The sequence below is a fragment of the Sabethes cyaneus genome, chromosome 3 (assembly GCF_943734655.1).
Source record: "Sabethes cyaneus chromosome 3, idSabCyanKW18_F2, whole genome shotgun sequence".
Taxonomy (NCBI): Eukaryota; Metazoa; Arthropoda; class Insecta; order Diptera; family Culicidae; genus Sabethes; species Sabethes cyaneus.
The window spans coordinates 119,620,992-119,642,685 of record NC_071355.1 but is presented as its reverse complement, the minus strand read 5'-3'; the positions used below and the strand labels follow the sequence as shown (position 1 = coordinate 119,642,685).

The window sequence follows — 21,694 nt, the reverse complement described above, 5'->3', positions numbered from 1 at the left end:
TTTGTTTCCAGAACTGTGCAATGGATGTCGGCTGGTTACCAAGTGGACACTATTTATACAGATATGTCCAAGGCGTTTGATTTGGTCAACATAAATGCAATGATTGCGGTTTTGCGAAAATATGGAGTTGATGGGGTCTGTTTAGAATGGATGCATTCATACTTGACTAACCGTTTGCAGTATGTAAGGCTACACAACACTGATTCCAAAGTGTTTGTAACAAGTTCAGGAGTACCTCAAGGGAGTCATTTGGGACCTCTATTATTCGTGGTTGTCATGAATGAACTCCCAGATACGTTAGTGGATGTATTCGTGTTAATTTATGCTGACGACGTAAAAAATATTTATATCTGTGCGCGGCTTGAAAGATTGTACGATTCTTCAAGAGAATTTAAATCGTTTTCTCCACTTTTGTGAACTGTTTGGGTTAAAAGTGAACGTTGCCAAGTGTAACGTGATTTCATTAGGTCGCAATTATAACAAAATTGAGTATGAATACCATCTCGGTGCGGATTTAGTCCCAAGGAAAACGTGCCATTGCGATTTAGGCGTGGAAATGGACAGTGAACTGACCTTTAGTAAACATGTCGAGAAAATTGTAACGAAAGCGAACTCATTATTTGGCATGGTGAAGCGATACAGTCGCGAACTAGATGATCCGTACACCATAATCGCTATATACAATGGTTTGGTTCGCACGACCATCGAGTACACAAGCGTGGTGTGGCGACCAATTTATAACGTATACATCAATCGAATTGAGCGGGTACAGAAAAAATTTGTGCGATATGCTGTGCGTAATCTTGGTTGGAGAAACGAAATGCCGGACTACCGATCGCTATGCTTACTAGTAGGAATCAACAGTCTCAGCGATCGAAGAATTTTGATAGATGTGTTGTTTCTCAAAGACGTTGTTTCTGGAAAATACAGTGCTCCATATTTGTGCAGCCAGGTGACGAACTACGAAGGTAGAACCAACCTAAGAAGGGTTAGGTCGTTTCACCTATCAAACAGGTCACAGAATTACGCCCGGAACGAGCCCATGTATCGGATAATGGGTGTTTACAATAATCTTCATCCCGTCATTTCTGTTAATATGTCTAGTGTTCAATTAAAATCTAGTCTTAGGGAATATTTTAACAATTCCATGTAATGTTGATAAGTCATTTTTTGTATGTATTTATATTTTTTTAAGTCTGATAACGGGCAAAGCCTACACATCAATAAAGACAAATCAAATCAAATCAAATCCTGGCCTGGATGTCACCATCAGGTACATAAGACAGCCAACCAGTTCTCTGTATGGCTTAGTAGTAAATTTCACGGCATTCTTCTCCTTCCCAAGTTTCAGATGTGGCTCCATAGGAATGGCAGAAGGTTTACGTTCATTCATTCCGAACCGATCGAGAACACTTTTTATGTATGGGTTCTGCTCGATATTCATGGATCCCTTCTCTCGATCACGTTGTATGGACAGACCAAGAAAACATTTTACTTCTTGAAGATCCCGCATCCTAAACTCGGCAGAAAGCTTAAGCTTAAGCGACAAGCGAAACTATTGACTTGTTCGAATTTCCAGTGATGAGGATGTCGTCAACATAAATCAGAACGTCACTATGCCATTCGTCGTCGACCAAGTGTACAAACAAAAATCATGTTCACTTCTTCTAAACTCCAGACGAGCCATAAATTCATAAAACCGTTCATTCCACTTCCGCGATGCCTGTTTTAGACCGTAGATGGCCTTATTCAGTCGACAAACAAGCGATCTACCCCGTTCAAAACCAGACGGCTGCCGCATAAACACTTGCTCATCCAAAACTTCGTTTAAAAACCCGATTTAATCCACCTAGTGGTGAAAGGAACCTTTGTTATACGGTCTTACTTACTATTTGAGATAGAAATCGACACATTTTCGTAACATAATTCATCTATTGGTTATCGTTACGTAGTGCGTTGGTTTACATAAAATTTTTGAAAATTGAATAAGTTTACAAAATTTGAACAAAATAGAAACACTTAAATAAATGGCTGGTAAATGGCTTGGTAATGCGTACCATCGGTGCCTTGTGCACTGGGCATAAAATAGACCCCACAGTGGTTCATAGCCTCTTACCTAGCAACTCCTACCCCAACCTCCTCGTGGTACCAGCCGGGATACGAGCAACCTCGGGTGGAGATCGGGTAACCAACCCCGGTGGAAACCAAGGTCGTATGCTGACAGGGGGGGAGGGCTCCTTCGAGCTACGTTGGCCCTCCGGCGATACTGTGGGGTTGGTTGCGGGCTTTGCAAGCCTGAACCACTAAAAAAACCAAAGCAATGGACTCCGTAAGTAATAATAATAACTCTAATCGGAACAATCGGCAAAGACCCAGGCGACGAAAACGGACTAACGATTGGAAATTAGGAACATGGAACTGTCGGTCTCTAAATTTCCTCGGAAGTACCCACGTGCTTTCTAAAGAAGTGAAGAGCCGCAAGTTCGACATCGTAGCGCTGCAGGAGGTATGCTGGAAAGGAACGATGGTACGTACGTATAGAGATGGTCATACCATCTACCAGAGCTGCGGCAATACACACGAGCTGGGCACAGCTTTTATAGTGATGGGCGAGATGCAGAAGCGGGTGATCGGGTGGTGGCCGATCAACCCCCGAATGTGCAGATTAAGAATCAAGGGCCGATTCTTCAATATAAGCATAATTAACGTGCACAGCCCTCACCTCGGAAGTACCGATGATGACAAAGACGAATTCTACGCGCAGTTGGAGCGTGAATACGACCGCTGCCCAAGACATGATGTCAAAATTATCATCGGGGACTGTAATGCTCAGGTTGGTCAGGAGGAGGAATTCAAACCGGTGATTGGACGGTTCAGCGCTCACCCGCAAACGAACGAAAACGGCCTAAGACTTGTCGACTTCGCCGCCTCTAAGAACATGGCCATACGCAGTACCTTCTTCCAGCATAACCTCTACCATCGGTACACCTGGAGATCACCCAACCAGACAGAATCACAAATCGACCACGTTCTGATAGATGGTCGGCACTTTTCAGACATTATCGACGTCAGAACCTATCCGGGCGCTAACATTGATTCGGACCACTACCTAGTGATGGTAAGGATACGTCAAAAACTATCGGTTGTGAACAACATACGATACCGCCGCCCGCCACGGTATAATCTAGCGCGACTGAAGCAACCAGAGGTCGCCGAAAACTACGCGTTATCTCTCGAAACCGCGCTGCCGGAAGAGGGAGAGCTGGATGAAGCCCCTCTTGAAGACTGTTGGAATGCCGTGAAAACAGCCATTAACAGCGTAGCGGAGAACGTCCTAGGCAGTGTGGCACCGAATCGACGTAACGAATGGTTTGACGAGGAATGCCAGCAGATATTGGATGAGAAGAACGCAGCGCGGGTACAAATGCTGCGTAGAGCCACCCGTCAGAATGTGGAGCGATACAAACAGAAGCGGAGGCAGCAAACCCGACTCTTCAAGGAAAAGAAGCGCCACCAAGAGGAGAAGGAGTGCGAAGAACTCGAACAGCTGTACCGCTTTCACGACACACGGAAGTTCTATCAGAAACTCAACGGATCTCGCAAAGGCTTCGTGCCGCGGGCCGAAATGTGCAGAGATAAAGATGGAGGTATCTTGACTGATGACCGTGCGGTGATCGAAAGGTGGAAGCAGCACTACGATGAACACCTGAATGGCGTGCAGGCGGAAGACCATGATAGCGGAGGAAGTGACCACATTGGTGCAGCAAGCGACGAAGATGTGCCACCCCCATCGATAAGGGAAGTTAAAGAAGCCATCCAGCGGCTGAAGAACAACAAAGCAGCGGGAAAGGATGGCATTGGAGCGGAACTTATTAAAATGGGCCCGGACAAGTTGGCCGGCTGTCTGCATCAATTGATTGTCAAGATTTGGGATACGGAACGACTACCGGAGGAGTGGAAAGACGGGGTTATCTGCCCTATCTACAAGAAAGGTGATAAGCTGGATTGTGAGAACTACCGAGCCATCACTATCCTGAATGCCGCCTACAAAGTGCTGTCCCAAGTCCTCTTTCATCGACTATCGCCAATAGCCAATAGATTTGTGGGAAGTTACCAGGCCGGCTTCATGGAGGGTCGGTCTACAACAGACCAAATCTTCACCCTGCGGCAGATCCTCCAGAAGTGCCGCGAATTCCGAGTCCCCACGCACCACCTGTTCATCGATTTCAAAGCCGCATATGATAGCGTAAACCGACAAGAGCTATGGAAAATTTTGGACGAAAACGGCTTTCCGGGTAAGCTTACTAGACTTATCATGGCTACGATGGATGGGATCCAGTGCTGTGTGAGAATCTCGGGTGGATTGTCGGACCCATTCGAATCTCGCAGGGGACTTCGACAAGGAGATGGTCTTTCCTGCCTGCTATTCAACATTGCGCTTGAAGGTGTTATAAGGCGAGCGGCGATCGAAATGCGGGGCACGATTTTCAACAAATCCAGTCAATTTATCTGCTTTGCTGACGACGTGGATGCTGTCGGCAGAACATTTGAGGCGGTGGAAGATCAGTACACCAGACTGAAACGCGAAGCAGAGAAGATTGGATTGCAGATAAATACGTCTAAAACGAAGTATATGCTGGCGGGCGGGACCGAGCGCGACAGGGCTCGCTTGGGCAGCACCGTGGTAATCGACGGGGATGAGTTCGAGGTAGTCGACGAGTTCGTATACCTTGGCTCGCTGGCAACAGAGGACAACAATACCAGCCGTGAGATTAAAAGACGTATTATCAGCGGAAGTCGGGCCTACTACGGACTCCACAAACACTTGCGGTCGAACAATCTGAGCCCCCGTACAAAGTGCACACTGTACAAAACGCTAATTAGACCGGTTGTCCTCTACGGGCACGAAACGTGGACATTGCTAGAAGAGGACCTACGAGCACTCGGAGTTTTCGAACGGCGGGTGCTAAGAACCATCTTTGGCGGAGTGCAAGAGAACGGTGTATGGAGGCGAAGAATGAACCACGAGCTCGCGCGTCTCTACGGCGAACCAAGTATTCAGAAAGTGGTTAAAGCTGGACGGATACGTTGGGCAGGACATGTTGCTAGAATGCCGGACAACTATCCTGCAAAAATGGTTTTCGCATCAAATCCGGTAGGAACAAGACGAAGAGGGGCACAGCGAGCGAGGTGGCAAGACCAGGTGGAGCGAGATCTGGCGAGCACTGGGTGCCCGCGGAACTGGAGATCAGTTGCCATGGACCGAAACAGATGGAGAAATTATACTGCGCAGGCCTTGTCATAAGACGTTAGGCCAATTAAGTAAGTAAGTAAGTAAGAAACACTTTAAAATTTTGATAGATCCTTTTTTCGTGAAATTGCTGAGTAAGGATAAGTAAGTTGTTATTAATCTGAGTAAGTGCAAATAAAAGTAAGTTGTAAGAGGAAGTAAGTTTTTTTCGTCCGCTGACCGTCGAAGAGTTTGGACGCGCATTTTTACTGCGCAGTAACATAAGTACAATAATTTTTTTTACCGACTTGCGAAAGCCTCGCGAATATTTATAAACAATTTTGATTTCAATTTTCAACAATTTTATTTCAAATATGGAACCCGAAGTAAAACTACATATTTACGGCGACTTCAATCAGCGCAATGTGGACTTCATTGTAGACATTGACAATGAATCCATTTTGCTTCCAGTAGTAGGCGAAAATGAAACATTGCATTACATTTTTGACAAAATTTCACAATTTGGCTTGCATCAAATAAATTCAGTCAAAAATAGTCAAAATGTTTATTTGGACTTACTTTTTACAAACTGCACAGACGACTTTGCTGTAAATGCTTCACTGTCTCCCTTATGGAAGAATGAAGCATTTCACACAGCAATCGAATACTCAATTTTCACACACAATAGCTCTTACCCTACTGACTTGGAATATGAAGAAGTGCCGGAATATAACAAAGCAAATTTTATAGAAATTAAGCGTAGACTATGTACAACAGAATGGCAACATGTGTTTTGTACTGAAGGAAATGTCGACTATGAAACAGAAAAATTCATCCTTTTCTTGAAGTGCCTTTTACACGAAACTGTACCAATGAAAAGAAGAAGACGAAGTAAACATAGTAAATGGCCTGTGTGGTTCAACCCACATCTAAAAAATCTTAAAAATAGAAAACAAAAAGCACACAAAAAATTCAAAAATGAAAACAATACCATTAACTTGAATAATTATCTCAATATTAGCGAAGAACTCAACTCGGCCACTAAAATCGCGTATGAAGAATATAATAGTAAAGTCGAAAATGAAGTCAAATCATGCCCAAAAAATTTCTTTAACTATGTAAATACTAAATTGAAAAGCAGTAATTTCCCATCCCAAATGAAACTTGACGGGCTTATTGGAAATAATACTAATGAAATCTGCAACCTTTTCGCAAATTTCTTTCAAGAAGTATATACAACATTTACCGAAGAAGACCGCGACCAAGAATATTTCTCATTTATCCCCGAATTTTCTAACGACATATCTGTCTCTCAACTATCAGAAATTGACGTATTTGAAGCACTCAAAGGCTTGAATGCGTCAAAAGGGCCGGGGCCTGACGGAATAGCACCCATATTTCTCAAAAACCTGGCCGAAGAACTTGCTACACCATTACAACGCCTATTTAACATGTCTCTGAAAAATGGAAAATTCCCGAAAATATGGAAATCTTCGTATTTAGTCCCTATCTTCAAATCAGGAACAAAATCAGACATCCGAAACTACCGTGGAATTGCCATTATCTCTTGCATTCCTAAACTATTTGAATCAATTATAAATGAAAAAATTTTTCAACAAGTAAAACACAAAATTACAAGTCAGCAACACGGCTTTTTTAAAGGCCGCTCTACTGCCTCAAATCTTCTGGAATTTGTAGCTTTTACTATTAATGCAATGGACAGTGGCAACCACGTAGAAGCTATTTACACGGACTTTAGTAAGGCATTTGACAGAATAGACATACCATTATTAATCTTCAAATTAGGCAAAATTGGAATAGAACCGAAGCTCTTGAAATGGCTTCAATCATATTTAACGGAACGTAAACAAATTGTTCGCTTTCAAAATGCCCTCTCGGACCCTATTCAAGTCACCTCTGGGGTTCCCCAAGGTTCCCACTTAGGGCCACTTCTTTTCATTTTGCACGTAAATGACATTTCCTACATACTTAACCACTCAAAAGTACTTGTATATGCAGACGACATGAAAATATATATGGAAATAAAAAATTCCCATGACGTCGCAGTATTTCAGAATGAAGTCAATGTATTCAACACTTGGTGCAACAAATCTTTACTAAACCTCAATGTAAAAAAATGTAACTCAATAGCATTTAGCAGGAAAATTCAAACTTAGGAAACAATATTGTACCAAAATGTAAAATTGTAAGGGATCTAGGAGTAATCTTAGACTCAAAACTAACATTTACAGAACATTACAATACCATTATTAACAAAGCAAATAGAATGCTGGGCTTTATCAAACGCTTCAGTCATAATTTCAAAGACCCATACACAATAAAACTTTTATACATTACATATGTAAGACCTATTCTGGAATATTGCAATATTGTATGGCACCCACAGACTGCGTTACACGAAGGACGCATTGAATCTGTTCAGAAACAATTTCTACTATACGCGCTTCGAAAACTTAACTGGACAGTATTTCCATTACCATCTTATGAAGCGCGCTGCATGCTTATCCATATACAAACACTTAAAGAACGCCGCGAACAAGCAATGCTTTACTTTATCAATGACATTATTTCTCAACGCATCCAGTCCGCAGATTTGCTTGCTCAATTAAACTTTTATGCGCCGAGTCGTAACCTTAGAACTAGAAAAATATTTATGGAAAAATCATATAAAACCAATTATGCGAAAAATGGACCAGTCAATAACATGATGCGCCTTTATAATCAAAATTGCGAAAGAATTGACATCACTATGTCCAGAATCCAAATTAAACTACGACTTAGCCATAGGAATAATGTATAGTATATAAGTAAACATTGTAATAATATTATTGTATGTAGTCTACAAATGCTTGACGAATAAAACAACAATAAAACTCATTTCAACTGGTTTAAATTACTTTACTTTAAATCTTATGCTTTAGCATATACATTGTCTAGTAAAGGTCTAGTTTATAGGTTTTTGAACTATGCATAGTTTCCTGTAATGCCATTCTATTTGAATCACATCGATAGAGTTTCCTTGAATAATTTTCATCAATTTTTATTAACCTTCGGCTACTCACGCTGTTGTATTTTATACAACACGTGTAGGTTTTTCAACGCCATACTGTTATAAAGTTACAAATCGTTGTTTAACAAACGTATATTATTCAACAAACTTATTGTGAGCAAAATATCATAATTATTTAATCAATTAATAATTTAAATTGTTGGGAAATGTATGCAGCAAAACTATCAGCAAATGTAAAATGTTTAAAATTTATCCGTTTGCTGGTAGTCAAGTAATTCGGAGTCAAAATTAGGGTATTCTGTATAATCAAAGTTCTACAGTTCCTAAACAAGCAAACATACAAGTATACTATTTTCAGCAAAGTTGTGTATTTTTGCTATTTGTACAATTTTGAAAAAGTCATACAACAATTACAAAAAGAGCAAAAATAGAAAAACTGATTTTAAAAATTCATATACAATAAATAAGATATTCCTATCTTCGCTGCAGAGATAGAAGGTTCATTAGCAAAATTTCTTGAAATAATATGCTCTATAACTTTGCAGAACACATCAATGTGTTATATTGACTATAAAGAAAAATATTTTTTTAAATCACTTTTAAGGGGATTAATCAAAATTTAAATTGCACCAGACGATAAAGCTTTCAATTTCAAGAAACTCTTCCAAAGGTTCGATAAACCTAAAACCAAGTTTTCCCAGTCAAAACTAGCGCATACGTTTTCTTTGGTTTGGGGCTATTTTGCGCGCGAGTAACTGTGTTACAAAAGTTGGCGCGAGCGTTCGAGGGTTAATATCTTTTTACCGGTAAAACCAATTCTTATGAAATTTTGCATATATATTCGTAGTGTCAAAAGCTCTCGTTTGATATTAAAATAATTGAAATTAGGTCAATTATCTTGGTTAAAATCATTATAAATTATTGTTAATTTTGGTGTGGTGTATACGGTTGCTCATAACTTTCAAATTAAACGTCCAATCAAAAAATCATTCAATAGTGATCTATTAGGATAAATTATCTTTCAAATGAGACTAATAGCTCATAAATCGGTTTGGCCATCTGTGAGAAACAGGCGATAATTATTACCTTGTCAAAACAGGTTTTTTAAGCATAACTTTTAAACTACTTGTTTGTTTTCAATTAAAAATTCCTGAACAATTTAACTTTAATAAGGGCTTTCATTTGATATTAAGATCGTTGAAATCGGTCATGTAGTTCCGGAGAAACCCGTGTCACGTATTTTTCACATATTTGCTTATAACTTTTAAACGAAACGTCGTATCACGAAACAACTCAATAGTGATCTACTCTACAATAACACCTTTCAAACAAAAGTAATAGCGAACAATTCGGTTCAGCCATCTCTGAGAAACAGGCGATAGAAAAAATCGTTACATACATACATACACACACACACACACACACACACACACACACACACACAGACACACACACACACACACACACAGACACACACACACACACAGACACACACACACAGACACACAGACACACACACACACACACACACACAGACACACACACACACACACACAGACACACACACACACAGACACACACACACACACACACACAGACACACACACACACACACACAGACACACACACACACAGACACACACACACACAGACACACACACACACAGACACACACACACACAGACACACACACACACACACACAAAGACACACACACACACAGACACACATACACACACAGACACACACACACACACAGACACACACACACACACACACACACACACAGACACACACACAGACACACACACACACACACACACACACACACACACACACACACACACACACACACACACACACACACACACACACACACACACACACACACACACACACACACACACACACACACACACACACACACACACACACACACACACACACACACACACACACACACACACACACACACACACACACACACACACACACACACACACACACACACACACACACACAGACATTGCTCAAATCGTCGAACCCTATCGATTGGTATATGTGACTTGGCCCTCCGGGTCTCGGATCAATTTCGTGTTTTTCGACCAATTTTTAAACCTTTGTTATAGTATAACAAAGGTAATATAGTATAACAAAGGTAAAACACACACTTTACATCCATTTGGTGGATATCCCAGTCTTTCTAATTAGCAAGAGATAACAAAATTAGCAAAGTGGCAGTTTTGCTACAGGCGAGTAAGTATCCGAATAATCAAATCCTTCACGCTCCACGGGCCACGAGCCTGGCTGTGTAGCGTTCGATTTCACCTTCACTATTTCTTTTAACTTTAAACACCCATTTGTTGTCAACCACTCTCCTTCCTTCAGGTAACTCTACTAAGCTCCAGGTTTTATTTTTCTCCAGGGATTCAAGTTCGTTTTCTATTGCTTTCTTCCACATTGACCAATCACTACGCTTTTTCAGTAACCCAACATCTGACGGTATATTTTCTACAAACTCTTCAGCACTGAGAGCAAACTCCGTCATATCGATATCACGATGCCACGCTGGCGGCTCTTCGGCTTCTCCGAATACCTCTCTCTTCGTATGAATCTTCGCTATCTGCAGAATGCATTTCTTCCGAACCCTGTTCTTCCCTGGTATTTGAATCACTGCCCCCCTCCGGCACTGGCGTATCTTCCGGATCAGGCACAGGACAGAAGTCAATCACCACTTGTTCCGTTTCACTAGAGTCGCATTTTGCGTTTTTATTCGACTCAAATTCAAATTCATCAAAAATTATATCTCGAGCCACAAAAACTTTCCTCCCATTCCAGCAACGATAGCCGTTCGGCGCGTACCCAACAAAAACTGCTTTCTCACTTTTAGAGTCCAGCTTCTTTCGCAACGCCTTGGGAACGTGTGCGTAATAGGTACTCCCAAACACACGAAGACTTCTGACGTTAGGTTTCCGACCGTTCCATGCTTCGTACGGCGTAATTTCACCATCGACTGCAACACTCGGGCTCCGATTCAGAACATTTACAGCGGAATACACTGCTTCAACCCCACATATTCTTCGGCAAACAACATGCATTTAGCATCGCGCGCACTTTCTCCACTATCGTACGATTTAATCTCTCACTAACACCATTTTGTTCCGGAGTGTACGGCACGGTCCCTTTTTTCTTAACAAAATCTTAACAAAAAATTTTAACGTTTTTACCGGTGTATTCCCCACCATTGTCACAAGGCAGTATAGAGATTTTCGTTCCGAAGTGAGAGGTCGCCATTGTCTCAAAATCCATTAGACGATTTAGCACTTCATCCTTTATTTTCATCAGGCAGCGACCGAAACGTGAGTAAAATCATCCGTGAATGTAACGAAGTATGATTTACCGTCCCAGGACACTGGCGTAATAGGACCACAAACATCACTGTGTACTATTTGTAACGGCCTGCTAGTACGTTTCTCAGTTCTGGTTTGAAACTGATCTCGCGTTTGTATGCCGTTAATGCACGGTTCGCATACAAATTTTCTTGAATCGCCGCACTCATCATCTAGTGACATACCATCGACCATCTTCTTTTTCACAAGTCTTACGAGATTATCGTTTCCGAGGTGGCCGAACCTGTGATGCTAAAACTCCAGTTTCTTACTCACTTTGCCCGTAATCAGCGTATTTCTATTCACATTACTTTCCTCGCACACCAGATCCATACAGTATAAACGTCCCAACTGTCTACCTAGTCGGACTGGCAAACACGCAGTTTGGCTTCCGTAAGGGGAAGTCCACTGTAGATGCCATAAAGTCCGTGGAGGAGAGAGCCGAGAAGCCTATGAAACGGAAAAGGCGAGGCGACAGGTATTGTGCCATAGTTACAATCGATGTCAAAAACGCCTTTAACAGCGCTAACTGGGGTGCAATTGCGTTAGCGCTGCATAGGATGAGGGTACCGGATCATCTATGCAGGTTGCTTAAGAGTTACTTCGAGAAGCGGGCGTCAATCTGCGATTGGCCCACCATAAGACGAAAGCGGTGATGGTCAGCAACCGCAAGTCGGCCCTAGAGGCAAAAATAATCGTTGGGGGACAGGTGATTGTCTCCAAACGAAGTGTGAAGTACCTGGGTGTCATGACAGACAACAGGCTGAACTTCACCAGCCATGTGGATTATGCTTGTGGTAAAGCGTCAACGGCGGTCACTGCGCTGTCTAAGATCATGCCGAACGGCTACGGTCCTAGCAGCAGTAAGAGACGCCTGATGGCCAGCGTTGCCATGTCGGTGCTACGATACGGTGCACCGGCGTGGGCCCCGGCTTTGGAGAGCAAGCGCAATCAGGCATGTCTGAACAAGATGTTCAGGCTGTTAGCATTGCGCGTTGCGTGCGGCTACCGTACCATATCGTTGGATGCGATTGGGGTTATTGCAGCCATAATTCCAATATGCATACTCCTAGGCGAGGATATCGAGTGCCATAGGCAGAGGAACGTCAGGGGCGCTAGGGACAGAGTTAGGCTGGACTCTATTAGGCGTTGGCAGGCGGAATGGGATCGCACCGACCATGGTAGGTGGACCCATAGGCTGATCCAGAACATATCGTCCTGGATCGGCAGAGGACATGGTGAGGTAAACTTTTTCCTTACCCAGTTTCTGTCGGGTCATGGATGCTTTAAGAAGTATCTACATACACGCGGGCGGGTAGATTCACCCTTCTGCCCCGTTTGCACGGTAGCCGAGGAAACGGCGGAGCATGTGATTTTTCACTGCCCGCGGTTTACGTCCACTCGGCGGGTGATGCTTGCGGTCGTTGGGGAAGACACCAACGCCGACAACATTGTGCAGAGAATGTGCGCTGAGCAGCGCGCATGGGGTGCCGTCGATAGGGCGGGAACGTCGGTGATAACGGAGTTGCAACGGCTAGAACGTTTGCAACGACAGGGCCTGACATAGCTTGCTAGGGTTAGTAATGGGCTGATTGGGCAGCCCAGGCCCTAAGTGAAGGGTAGTGGCGGTACGAAATGGCAAGGGCGTTGTGTGAACCCACACACGCAACGGACAAGTCGGAGTGCTTCGGCACGTCCTCCCTCCTGAAGTAAAACCTAACGGTAGTTCCGGGAGGGGTTCAGGAATGGGCGGCAGGATAGTTTTTAGTAGGTAGGCGCATGTTGGCACCATGCGAATCCTATTCGGCACCGTGAAGGTGCTGTCTATGAAGATTTTCTCCCTGCATAAACAATACAAAAACTGTCTACCGTTTGCCACAACTTTGCCATTGTGTTCCACGGTCACACGTCCACCGTAAAATATAACCTTTTTACCGGTATTCTCCAACCGTCGAAGCGACAACAGATTTAATGATAGTTCCGGAATATACAAAACATCGTCCATGTATATTTGAATCTTTTCATCGTTAACTACAGTACTGGCAACAATGCGACCTTTGTAATGCGCTAACAAACTAACACCACTTTTCGCTGTCTGGATGACCACTGGCTCGTCCAATTTCTGAAGACTTTCGAACAATAGCTTGTTATTAACCATGTGCTCGGATGCACCGCTATCCAGAAACCATTTTGTATCTTCCATATTGCCAGCAGCTGCAATCTCATGTCGATCATCGGCAGCCGCAAACGAAATTGTTTTTGCACCAACGTTAGCCGTCTGTGGAACACTATATTTCGATTGCTTTTGACCATCGCGATTTTTAGGACACTGCGCGTTTTTATGGCCAAATTCACCGCAACCAAAGCAATTTTCTCTTCGACTTCCCAGCGAATGCAGCCTCTTCTGTATCTGCCACCATTCGTTGACCTATGCGCTTAGCTTCCACATCGAGATATTTCTGTCGCACGGAATCCATCGTAAGATTTTCCGAAACAGCTTCCATAACTGGAGGTCACCAAATCAGACAGAATCACAGATCGACCACGTTTTGATCGACAGTCGGCACTTCTCAGACATAATCGACGTCAGATCCTATCGAAGCGCTAACGTTGACTCGGACCACTACCTAGTGATGGTTAAGATGCGCCCAAGACTCTCCGTTATGAACAACATTCGGTACCGACGTCAGCCTCGGTTAGATCTCGCGCGGCTGAAATAGCCAGACGTCGCCGCAAACTACGCGCATTCACTCGAAGCTGCGCTGCCGGAAGAGGACGAGCTGGACGAAGCCCCTCTCGAGGACTGTTGGAACACTATCAAAACAGCCATCAGCAGTGTAGCGGAGAGCTCCATCGGGCATGTGGCCCGGAATCAGCGGAACGATTGGTTTGACGATGAATGTAGGAGGGTGATGGATGAGAACGCTGCGCGGGCGGCCAAAACGTGGAAAGACACAAACAGACGAAGATGTAGCGAAACCAAATCTTTCGAGAGAAAAAGCGCTATCTGGAAGAGCAGGAATATGCAGAGTTGGAGCGGCTGCATCGTTCTCAGGAATCGCGAAAGTTCTACCAGAAACTGAACGGATCCCACAAAGGCTTTGTGCCGCGAGCCGAAATGTGTCGGGTTAAGACTGGCAGTATTCTGACGGACGATCGTGAGGTGACCGATAGGTGGAAGCAGCACTTCGACGAACACCTGAATGGCGCCCAGGCGGGGAAAGCGATTTCGACGGTGCAACAAACGGGGAAGAGGTGCTAGCCCCAACGATAGGCGAAGTTAAAAATGCCATCATACAGCTAAAGAACAAAAAGTCAGCTGGAAAAGATGGTATCGGAGCGGAGCTTATTAAAATAAGACCAGAAAAGCTGGCCGTTTGTCTGCACCGACTAAACAACAGAATCGCGGTGTACAGCAAGCTTTTTAATTTTCACTACTGTTTTTCATTGAGAGGATTATTGGAAGATACAAGATATTTTTCAACAAAAGTGGGGTATATTTTCTGTATAAACTGTTTCTTTTTTCAGAAACAAGTTGTAGAAATTACGGTAGAGCTATTCTAAATCGGGAAGAAAAAGTGCTTTAGTGGTGTGTGCATTGTATGCGTATGTACACACTCAGCGGTAATCATGATCATAATGAAAATTAATTGCCTGTATTTGAACCTTAAGTAGAACCTAAGTTACAACTGATTGAAGCTCGCGTTGTAACGTCACGGCGGGCAGCCGGACAAATTCAAAACAAGTGAGACATAAGTAATAGCATTGAAACCTTAAGACATAGCATTATAGTTGCTTCAAGAAAGTTTCTTCATTTAAAAAGCACTTTCTAGTGGTGAAAAAATATTCGGACATTAGGGTGTCCTCAAGCATATACAATAAATATTTTCTCTATTTTAATTCAGAAATGATTGCTGTCTACAGAAAATTTGAAAAAAAAAATAATTTCAGGAAACTTCGTTGAATGCTGAAGATTTATATTTCTTACATGAAAAAAGTTATAGAGCAAAACTCTTAGGGACACCCTTCAAAAAATTTTTTTACGGTCTAGTTCTTCATTAACGCTATGCTATGCTATTATGCTATGTCTTAAGGTTTCGATGCTATTACTTATGTCTCACTTTCTTAGCATCCCTCCTACAGCGCAACGTAATTTGTGAACAACCCCACAATAACGTAGGCGAAATAGTGAAAGACAAATTAACAACACATTTTTGCATTATCCCTTATGTACAGAGGGCAGCAATAGCGATAATTAACGAATATTAAATGAACAGATTTTTCGTGACGTTACAACGGAGCTACGACCCTCTCTGTGCAAAGCAGAGCGTTGTAACGTCACGAAAAGTAAAAGCTGTTTAAAAATTAACTTCACTAACTATCGGAATTCTGAAAACAGCAAGTTGTTCAGTATTCATCTCTTATCAAATCATAGAAGAAAATCTTTAGATAAAATTTGAAAGAGAGCAGAATTTTCATGTTTTTTAACAGAAGAACCAAAAGACGTATTTCTGGCGCGTCACGCTACATATTTGCTTTCCAAAACAATCTGGCCAAAGCAAATGCTATTAATTTGTCCACTTTTAATAGGAAATTTTATGCTCTTTCGAAATATATAATATTTGGGGGTTTTTCAACGATTTTCACAGCTAAAACATAAATACTGTGCAAAGAAAAATCAAAACGTTGTAACGTCATGGCGGAATGTGTCATTGTTTATTTCAGATTAGCCAGCATTAGTTTTTTTTCTCTGAAAATATAAGATATTGTTGAAGCATATAGGTATGCGTTTGGTATATCGTCTTTTTTGTCGTTTTCCAGGTTCGAATCTTTATAACTTTGACTTGAACCGATACAAAACAAGCATCAAGATTTTGCAAAGTAGAAAAACATTCCAATGATGTGCAAAAACCGATTAAGGATCACTGCTGTGTTCGATTAGTTAAGTCGCCACACCAACTTTTATAGTATTCTTTAACACTAGATATACCAGACCAGTCATTTTGACTGGTCGTGCAATTTCAATTTGAAATTTCTACAACTTATAACATTTGCTTTTAGAAACGATGTTATGATTTTTGTAACTATAAGTCAGTGGCGACTCGTGGGGGTTTAGCTTACCTGTTCAACCAGCGAAAAATACACATCAATACGCAGCTTTTTTTATTATCGCATTTCTATATTTTAATCATAAAACAAACATTAGGGGTTTTCACCGTAGCGCTTGCCATGTTGCGTAAATGGTGTATTTCGTGTATATACTGCCGCAATTCGCATTGCAGTTCCAGTTTCTATGGAGATGGAACTGTTATGCGAGTAGCGGCAGTAAAAATACGCAATACTCCGTATTCGCAACAAAGCAAGTGCTACGTGAATATCCCTATTTATTTAAATAGCAACGAAATACGACGGTTTACTTTATCAGCAAACTCGTCTCTGAATTTTAATTACGAATCGAAAACTTTTCGTTTAAAGCAACAAGCAATATGCGTAAATTGTTCAATGCTAAAGATGAACGAGCTATTGAGAAAATTTTGCGAATAATGCTTGCCAAATTGCCAACCGCGCTCTTTTCAAATCCCCTTCGTACCAACACACTGTTCCTGGTGCTAATCTCTAAAGCATTGTTCAAACGTCGTGTTGAACGTTTTGCTCATTAGCTTCCTAACTAAATAAAACGCGAACGTGAATCAAAGCGCAGGCCATAGGGATATGTGGTAGTAAGTTGTTCAATGCTGAAGATGAACGAGACAATAAAGCGCCCGCGCTTTCGAGTAAAAGCTGTGTCACATTCTCTTTTTACCTTCTTCGTGCCAACACATTGTTCCTGGTACTAATTCAATGTCAAGAATCAATACCAGGAATAATGCGTTGGTATGCTTGTGCATTGAGATCTCTAAAGAAACGTTCAAATGTCGTGTTGAACGGTTTGCTCATCAGCTTCGTAACTAAACTAAATTCGTATTGCATTGCATATGCGCGGTGCAAACGAAATTTTGTCGGGCTGAATTTTGTTTGCCTGTCCTATGAACAGGTTGAACATGCGGACGAGTCGCCACTGCTATAAGTAGAGAATACATTTTATGAACTTAATGTTAGTTTATATGTATTAGTAACAAATATAATTTTTGCTTTTGCCATTTATACCAGCACCAGTCAAAATGACTGGTGCAAGATTTTATGAAGAAATGTAGCATTTCGGGAGAACGGTGAGTCCGAATCATGAAATTATTCAGTGAAGTGCCGTTCCTAATGGTTCTTGGCCATTTTTGTAGAGTTTTGTCAAGAGTCGGTCCTTTTCGGCGGTTCTATTCTTCAGCTGACCGATTTCTCGCCGGATCTCCTTGAGATCGGAAGCCGAAACGTCTATAGGCTCTCCTACGTTAACTTTTGCTCCATTTCCTTTTGCTATATCACAATTGAGATCCCTATCAAAGAATTGCCTCCACTCACCAACCACCTCGCGCTCGTTTGTGGCAGATTTCCCTGCTTGTTCCTAGACATGTCAGGACTCGGTGTGTATCCTTTAAGAGATCGGTTCACCTTCTCATAGAAATTGCGCATCTCACTAGTCTGAAATAGTGGTGCTAGCTCTCCTTCTGGCGTTTTGCGGCCTCACTGATGGCCGAACGTATCCTGCTCCATTTATCTTCGAGGGCCGAAGCACCTAGCCACAGAGGAAGGCGCATAGTACGCGCGTAGTTCTCAGCATCTTGCGGGTTGTCTAATTACCGAATTTTTAACCGAGGAGAGTGGCTTTGTCGTGAGGTATATACCGTCGTTAATTTTAAGCTCACGTGTACTGCTACTAGGTAATGATCTGAGTCGATTTCCGTACTCCGTAGAAAGCGTACGTTGGTGGTGTTCCAGGAAACCCGGCCTTCCCTGAAGTAATACCGATAAGGTGGTTCCAGGGGGGATTGAGGCTGGAGACTCGAGTAGGGTTTTAGTGGGTCTGGATCCTCACGCCCCAGTAGGGGGGTCGGGATACCAAACCCCACTCCCTGAGTTGTCTTCTCAGGTGTCTGATAGCAGATTTCCCTACTCGTTAAAAAAAAAAAAAATAAAAAAAAAGGAAACCCGGCCTTCGATGAGAATATGGTCGATTAGGTTCAATGTTAGTTGGTCAAGTGATCTCCTGGTGGTTTTGTATATTTGTGCGGGGAAAGAATGTGTTTATGTTCCCCAGGTCTCGGGAAGCTGCAAAGTTGATGCATCGCTGGCCGTTATCACTATACATTGCTTCCCTGTCGATCTGAGAGTTTATGTCCCCATTGACAATGATATCCCGTGGCGTGCAGCTATCGTATGTTGCCTCCAGCTGGACATAGAACGTTTCTTGTCGTCGGGTCTACCTTCGTGTGGCCAGTGCGCGTTTATGAAGGTGTAGTTGAAGAAGCGGCCTGTTATCCTCAACACACATATCCTCTCGCGATCCTGCATTCTGCCCATCACTACGAAGCCCGTTCCCAGCTCGTTGGTTCTGGCAAAATTGTACCTTGCCGTCACGGATCCCCCAAACCTTCCCGCCTTTGCGACAGATCTCCTGTCGAACTTTTGTAGTTCTAACTGAACGAGCAACATCCTGTCGCCATCCACGAAATTTAGTGATTTACAGCTCCAGGTAGGAAGCATCCATTTCAAATCCTTGTTTCATCGCCTTTGTCCATGCTAAATGTTTCGAGTTGAATTTTCTTATATTTTCGTAATATTTTAGATATCAAAAGCTTGCCTTACTAGGGCTATGCTGCCGAGTCTCATGATGGGGCTGCCATCGTATAGTGGCGAGACAAGACAGTGCCTCCTTGCCTGTCGGTATACGACCTTAGTTTCCACCAGAGTTGGTTACCACATCTCCGCTAAGATTGCTCGTATTCCGGCTGGTAGGGTAATCAACCTATTTGGGACCCCATCTATAGCTGTACATAATTTGGACACTTACAGCAAAATTAAATCGAAGTGTCCAAATTATGTACAGCTGCACATGAGGTCCAAAACAGGTGGTTACCCTACCACGAGGAGGTGGAGATAGAAGTTGCTGGATAAGAGGCTAAGGATCACTATGGGGTCTGTGTTGCACATTATTCAGTCGTTCACCAACCATTTCTTATCCACCAGTCATTTTGAGTCATTTTGGTTTTGGTATAAATAGGTATATATAAAATGCTGGTATATCTAGTGTTAAATATATGCTCTTTCAATTCACTTTGTTAAAGGTATTTTTATAATACCTTGCAAAACAGCAAAATTCTTACAAAACCTTACGAAAATTTTCAATCGAAAACTAGTCAAAAATTCAAAAGATAGTCACTACCGCTATCTGCATTACAGTCCCAGTTCCCATGGAGCATACCCTTAATGTACTTAGTACTAATGTAAGATTTTATTGTCAATTGCAAGGAAAATTGTACCATCCAAAGTGCGATATCGCTCATAAAAGTGCTATTTTGCATTAAATCGTTTCGGTCTCTTCGGCGCACTTATTGCTTGGAATATAGCGAAAAAGTGCGCGGAAGATACTGAATGAATTTAATGCAAAATAGCACTTTTATGCACGATATCGCACTTTGAATGGTATACAATTATCCTTGCAATCAGCAATGATTTATTTAAAAAAATGGCATGGCATTTTGTACACTAGCTTATCTCCGCATTTTATTTTGATTTTTAATTATTTACCTTTTCTCGTTGAGTATTTTCCATCACTAAGAATGCTTGCCAATGATGCGGCTAAGGATGGTTTTTCTGCCACTAACAATGCAGTTTTCATTTCTATTTAGCAACAATGATAAGAATCAAACAAATTGATGGTGTTTTGTTTGATGCGTTTATTAATTTATATATGACGTTACGATGCTATCGATACTGAATCGAAATGGATCTTTTTTTCGCGATACTTGATAATTTTGAATCGATGCCTACTCACTGCTCGTAGAGTGACTATATACAGAGTGGCGACAATGTCAAAATTGGAATGATAATTATCTGTCAGTGTCATTCCAATCGAGCAGACGACCTATCCAACGCGTATGCAGGAAAGAGAAAGAAAAACCTTGGAAAAACCGCATTGCATACATTTGGGATGACTTGTCGCCACTCTGTATATAGTCACTCTAACTGCTCGATACTTTCTGAATATCAAGAGCAACATTTCAATAGGGCCCAAGTGCAAAATGTAAACAAACTGTTTTTTTGGTTATATTTAAAGCTTTTTTAAGTATCTATAATAGTACCAAACGTCATAGTGATTTGAAAACTTAATGAGTCTTTAAAAGCAAATTTGAAAAAGCCTTATGTGAAAACTGGCAACAAAGTTTTCATTTTGTGCTTTGGCCCTTCTGTATGAAAAAGCCTATCCAGCTTTTTACGAGCCATAATGGCGGACGTGTTCGTAATATTTGAACAGCATGTTTGACATTTCCCTAATACATCGCACGTTGTCTTTCCGCACATTCCTTCAGTTTTACCGTGAACGCGCGGAAGGAAAACGTGCGATGTATTAGGGAAATGTCAAAAATGCTGTTCAAATATTACGAACACGTCCGCCATTATGGCTCGTAAAAAGCTGGATACGCAGTTTGTGTTTTGTTTTGCATTCGGCCCTATTTTTGTTGTAAGATTTCTACGCATAGTGGCGAATAATCACTGGCCCTCTAGAATGTTTTATTGACCAATCAATTATTGATATTCAAGAGCAACATTTCAAATAGGCCTATGTCAAAACTGACAGTTTAGAGAAAATCGATAATGAAACTTGAGAATCAAGTACGTCAATCGTCAAACAATACAGACGGCAGTTTTTGTGCTCTTCCAACTTTTACAAACTGTAACCAAGTTTGAAGCTAATAAAGATTGGACTGTTACGCAACGAACTAATTGAATATCCGCGAATGCATTACACTTGTTTTCGTTAAAAAATCGACGGTCCGGTCGGTATTAATCCGTGTATTAGCGCTCGTTTCCTAACCTCAATATTGATTGTGTTGTGGATACCGTAATATGCAATAAGGAACTATAGAAGCCGTCTACTGTAGTGCTATCGTT

General features: G+C 42.0%; 1 protein-coding gene across 2 annotated transcripts in view; it reads right to left on the bottom strand.

Annotated features, from left to right (window-relative positions):
- The window catches only part of LOC128739789 (DNA topoisomerase 3-beta), a 169,458-nt gene extending 148,988 nt beyond the window's left edge, over nucleotides 1-20,470 (bottom strand). For both annotated transcript variants that reach the window (XR_008412189.1, XM_053835292.1), the window contains exon 1: nucleotides 20,330-20,470. Coding sequence is in view for 1 of the 2 variants with exons in the window: in XM_053835292.1 (XP_053691267.1) it covers nucleotides 20,330-20,420 (91 nt within the window). In the remaining variant the exon portion in view is untranslated. The remainder of the gene's footprint in view (nucleotides 1-20,329) is intronic.
- Between the last annotated feature and the right edge of the window lie 1,224 nt (nucleotides 20,471-21,694).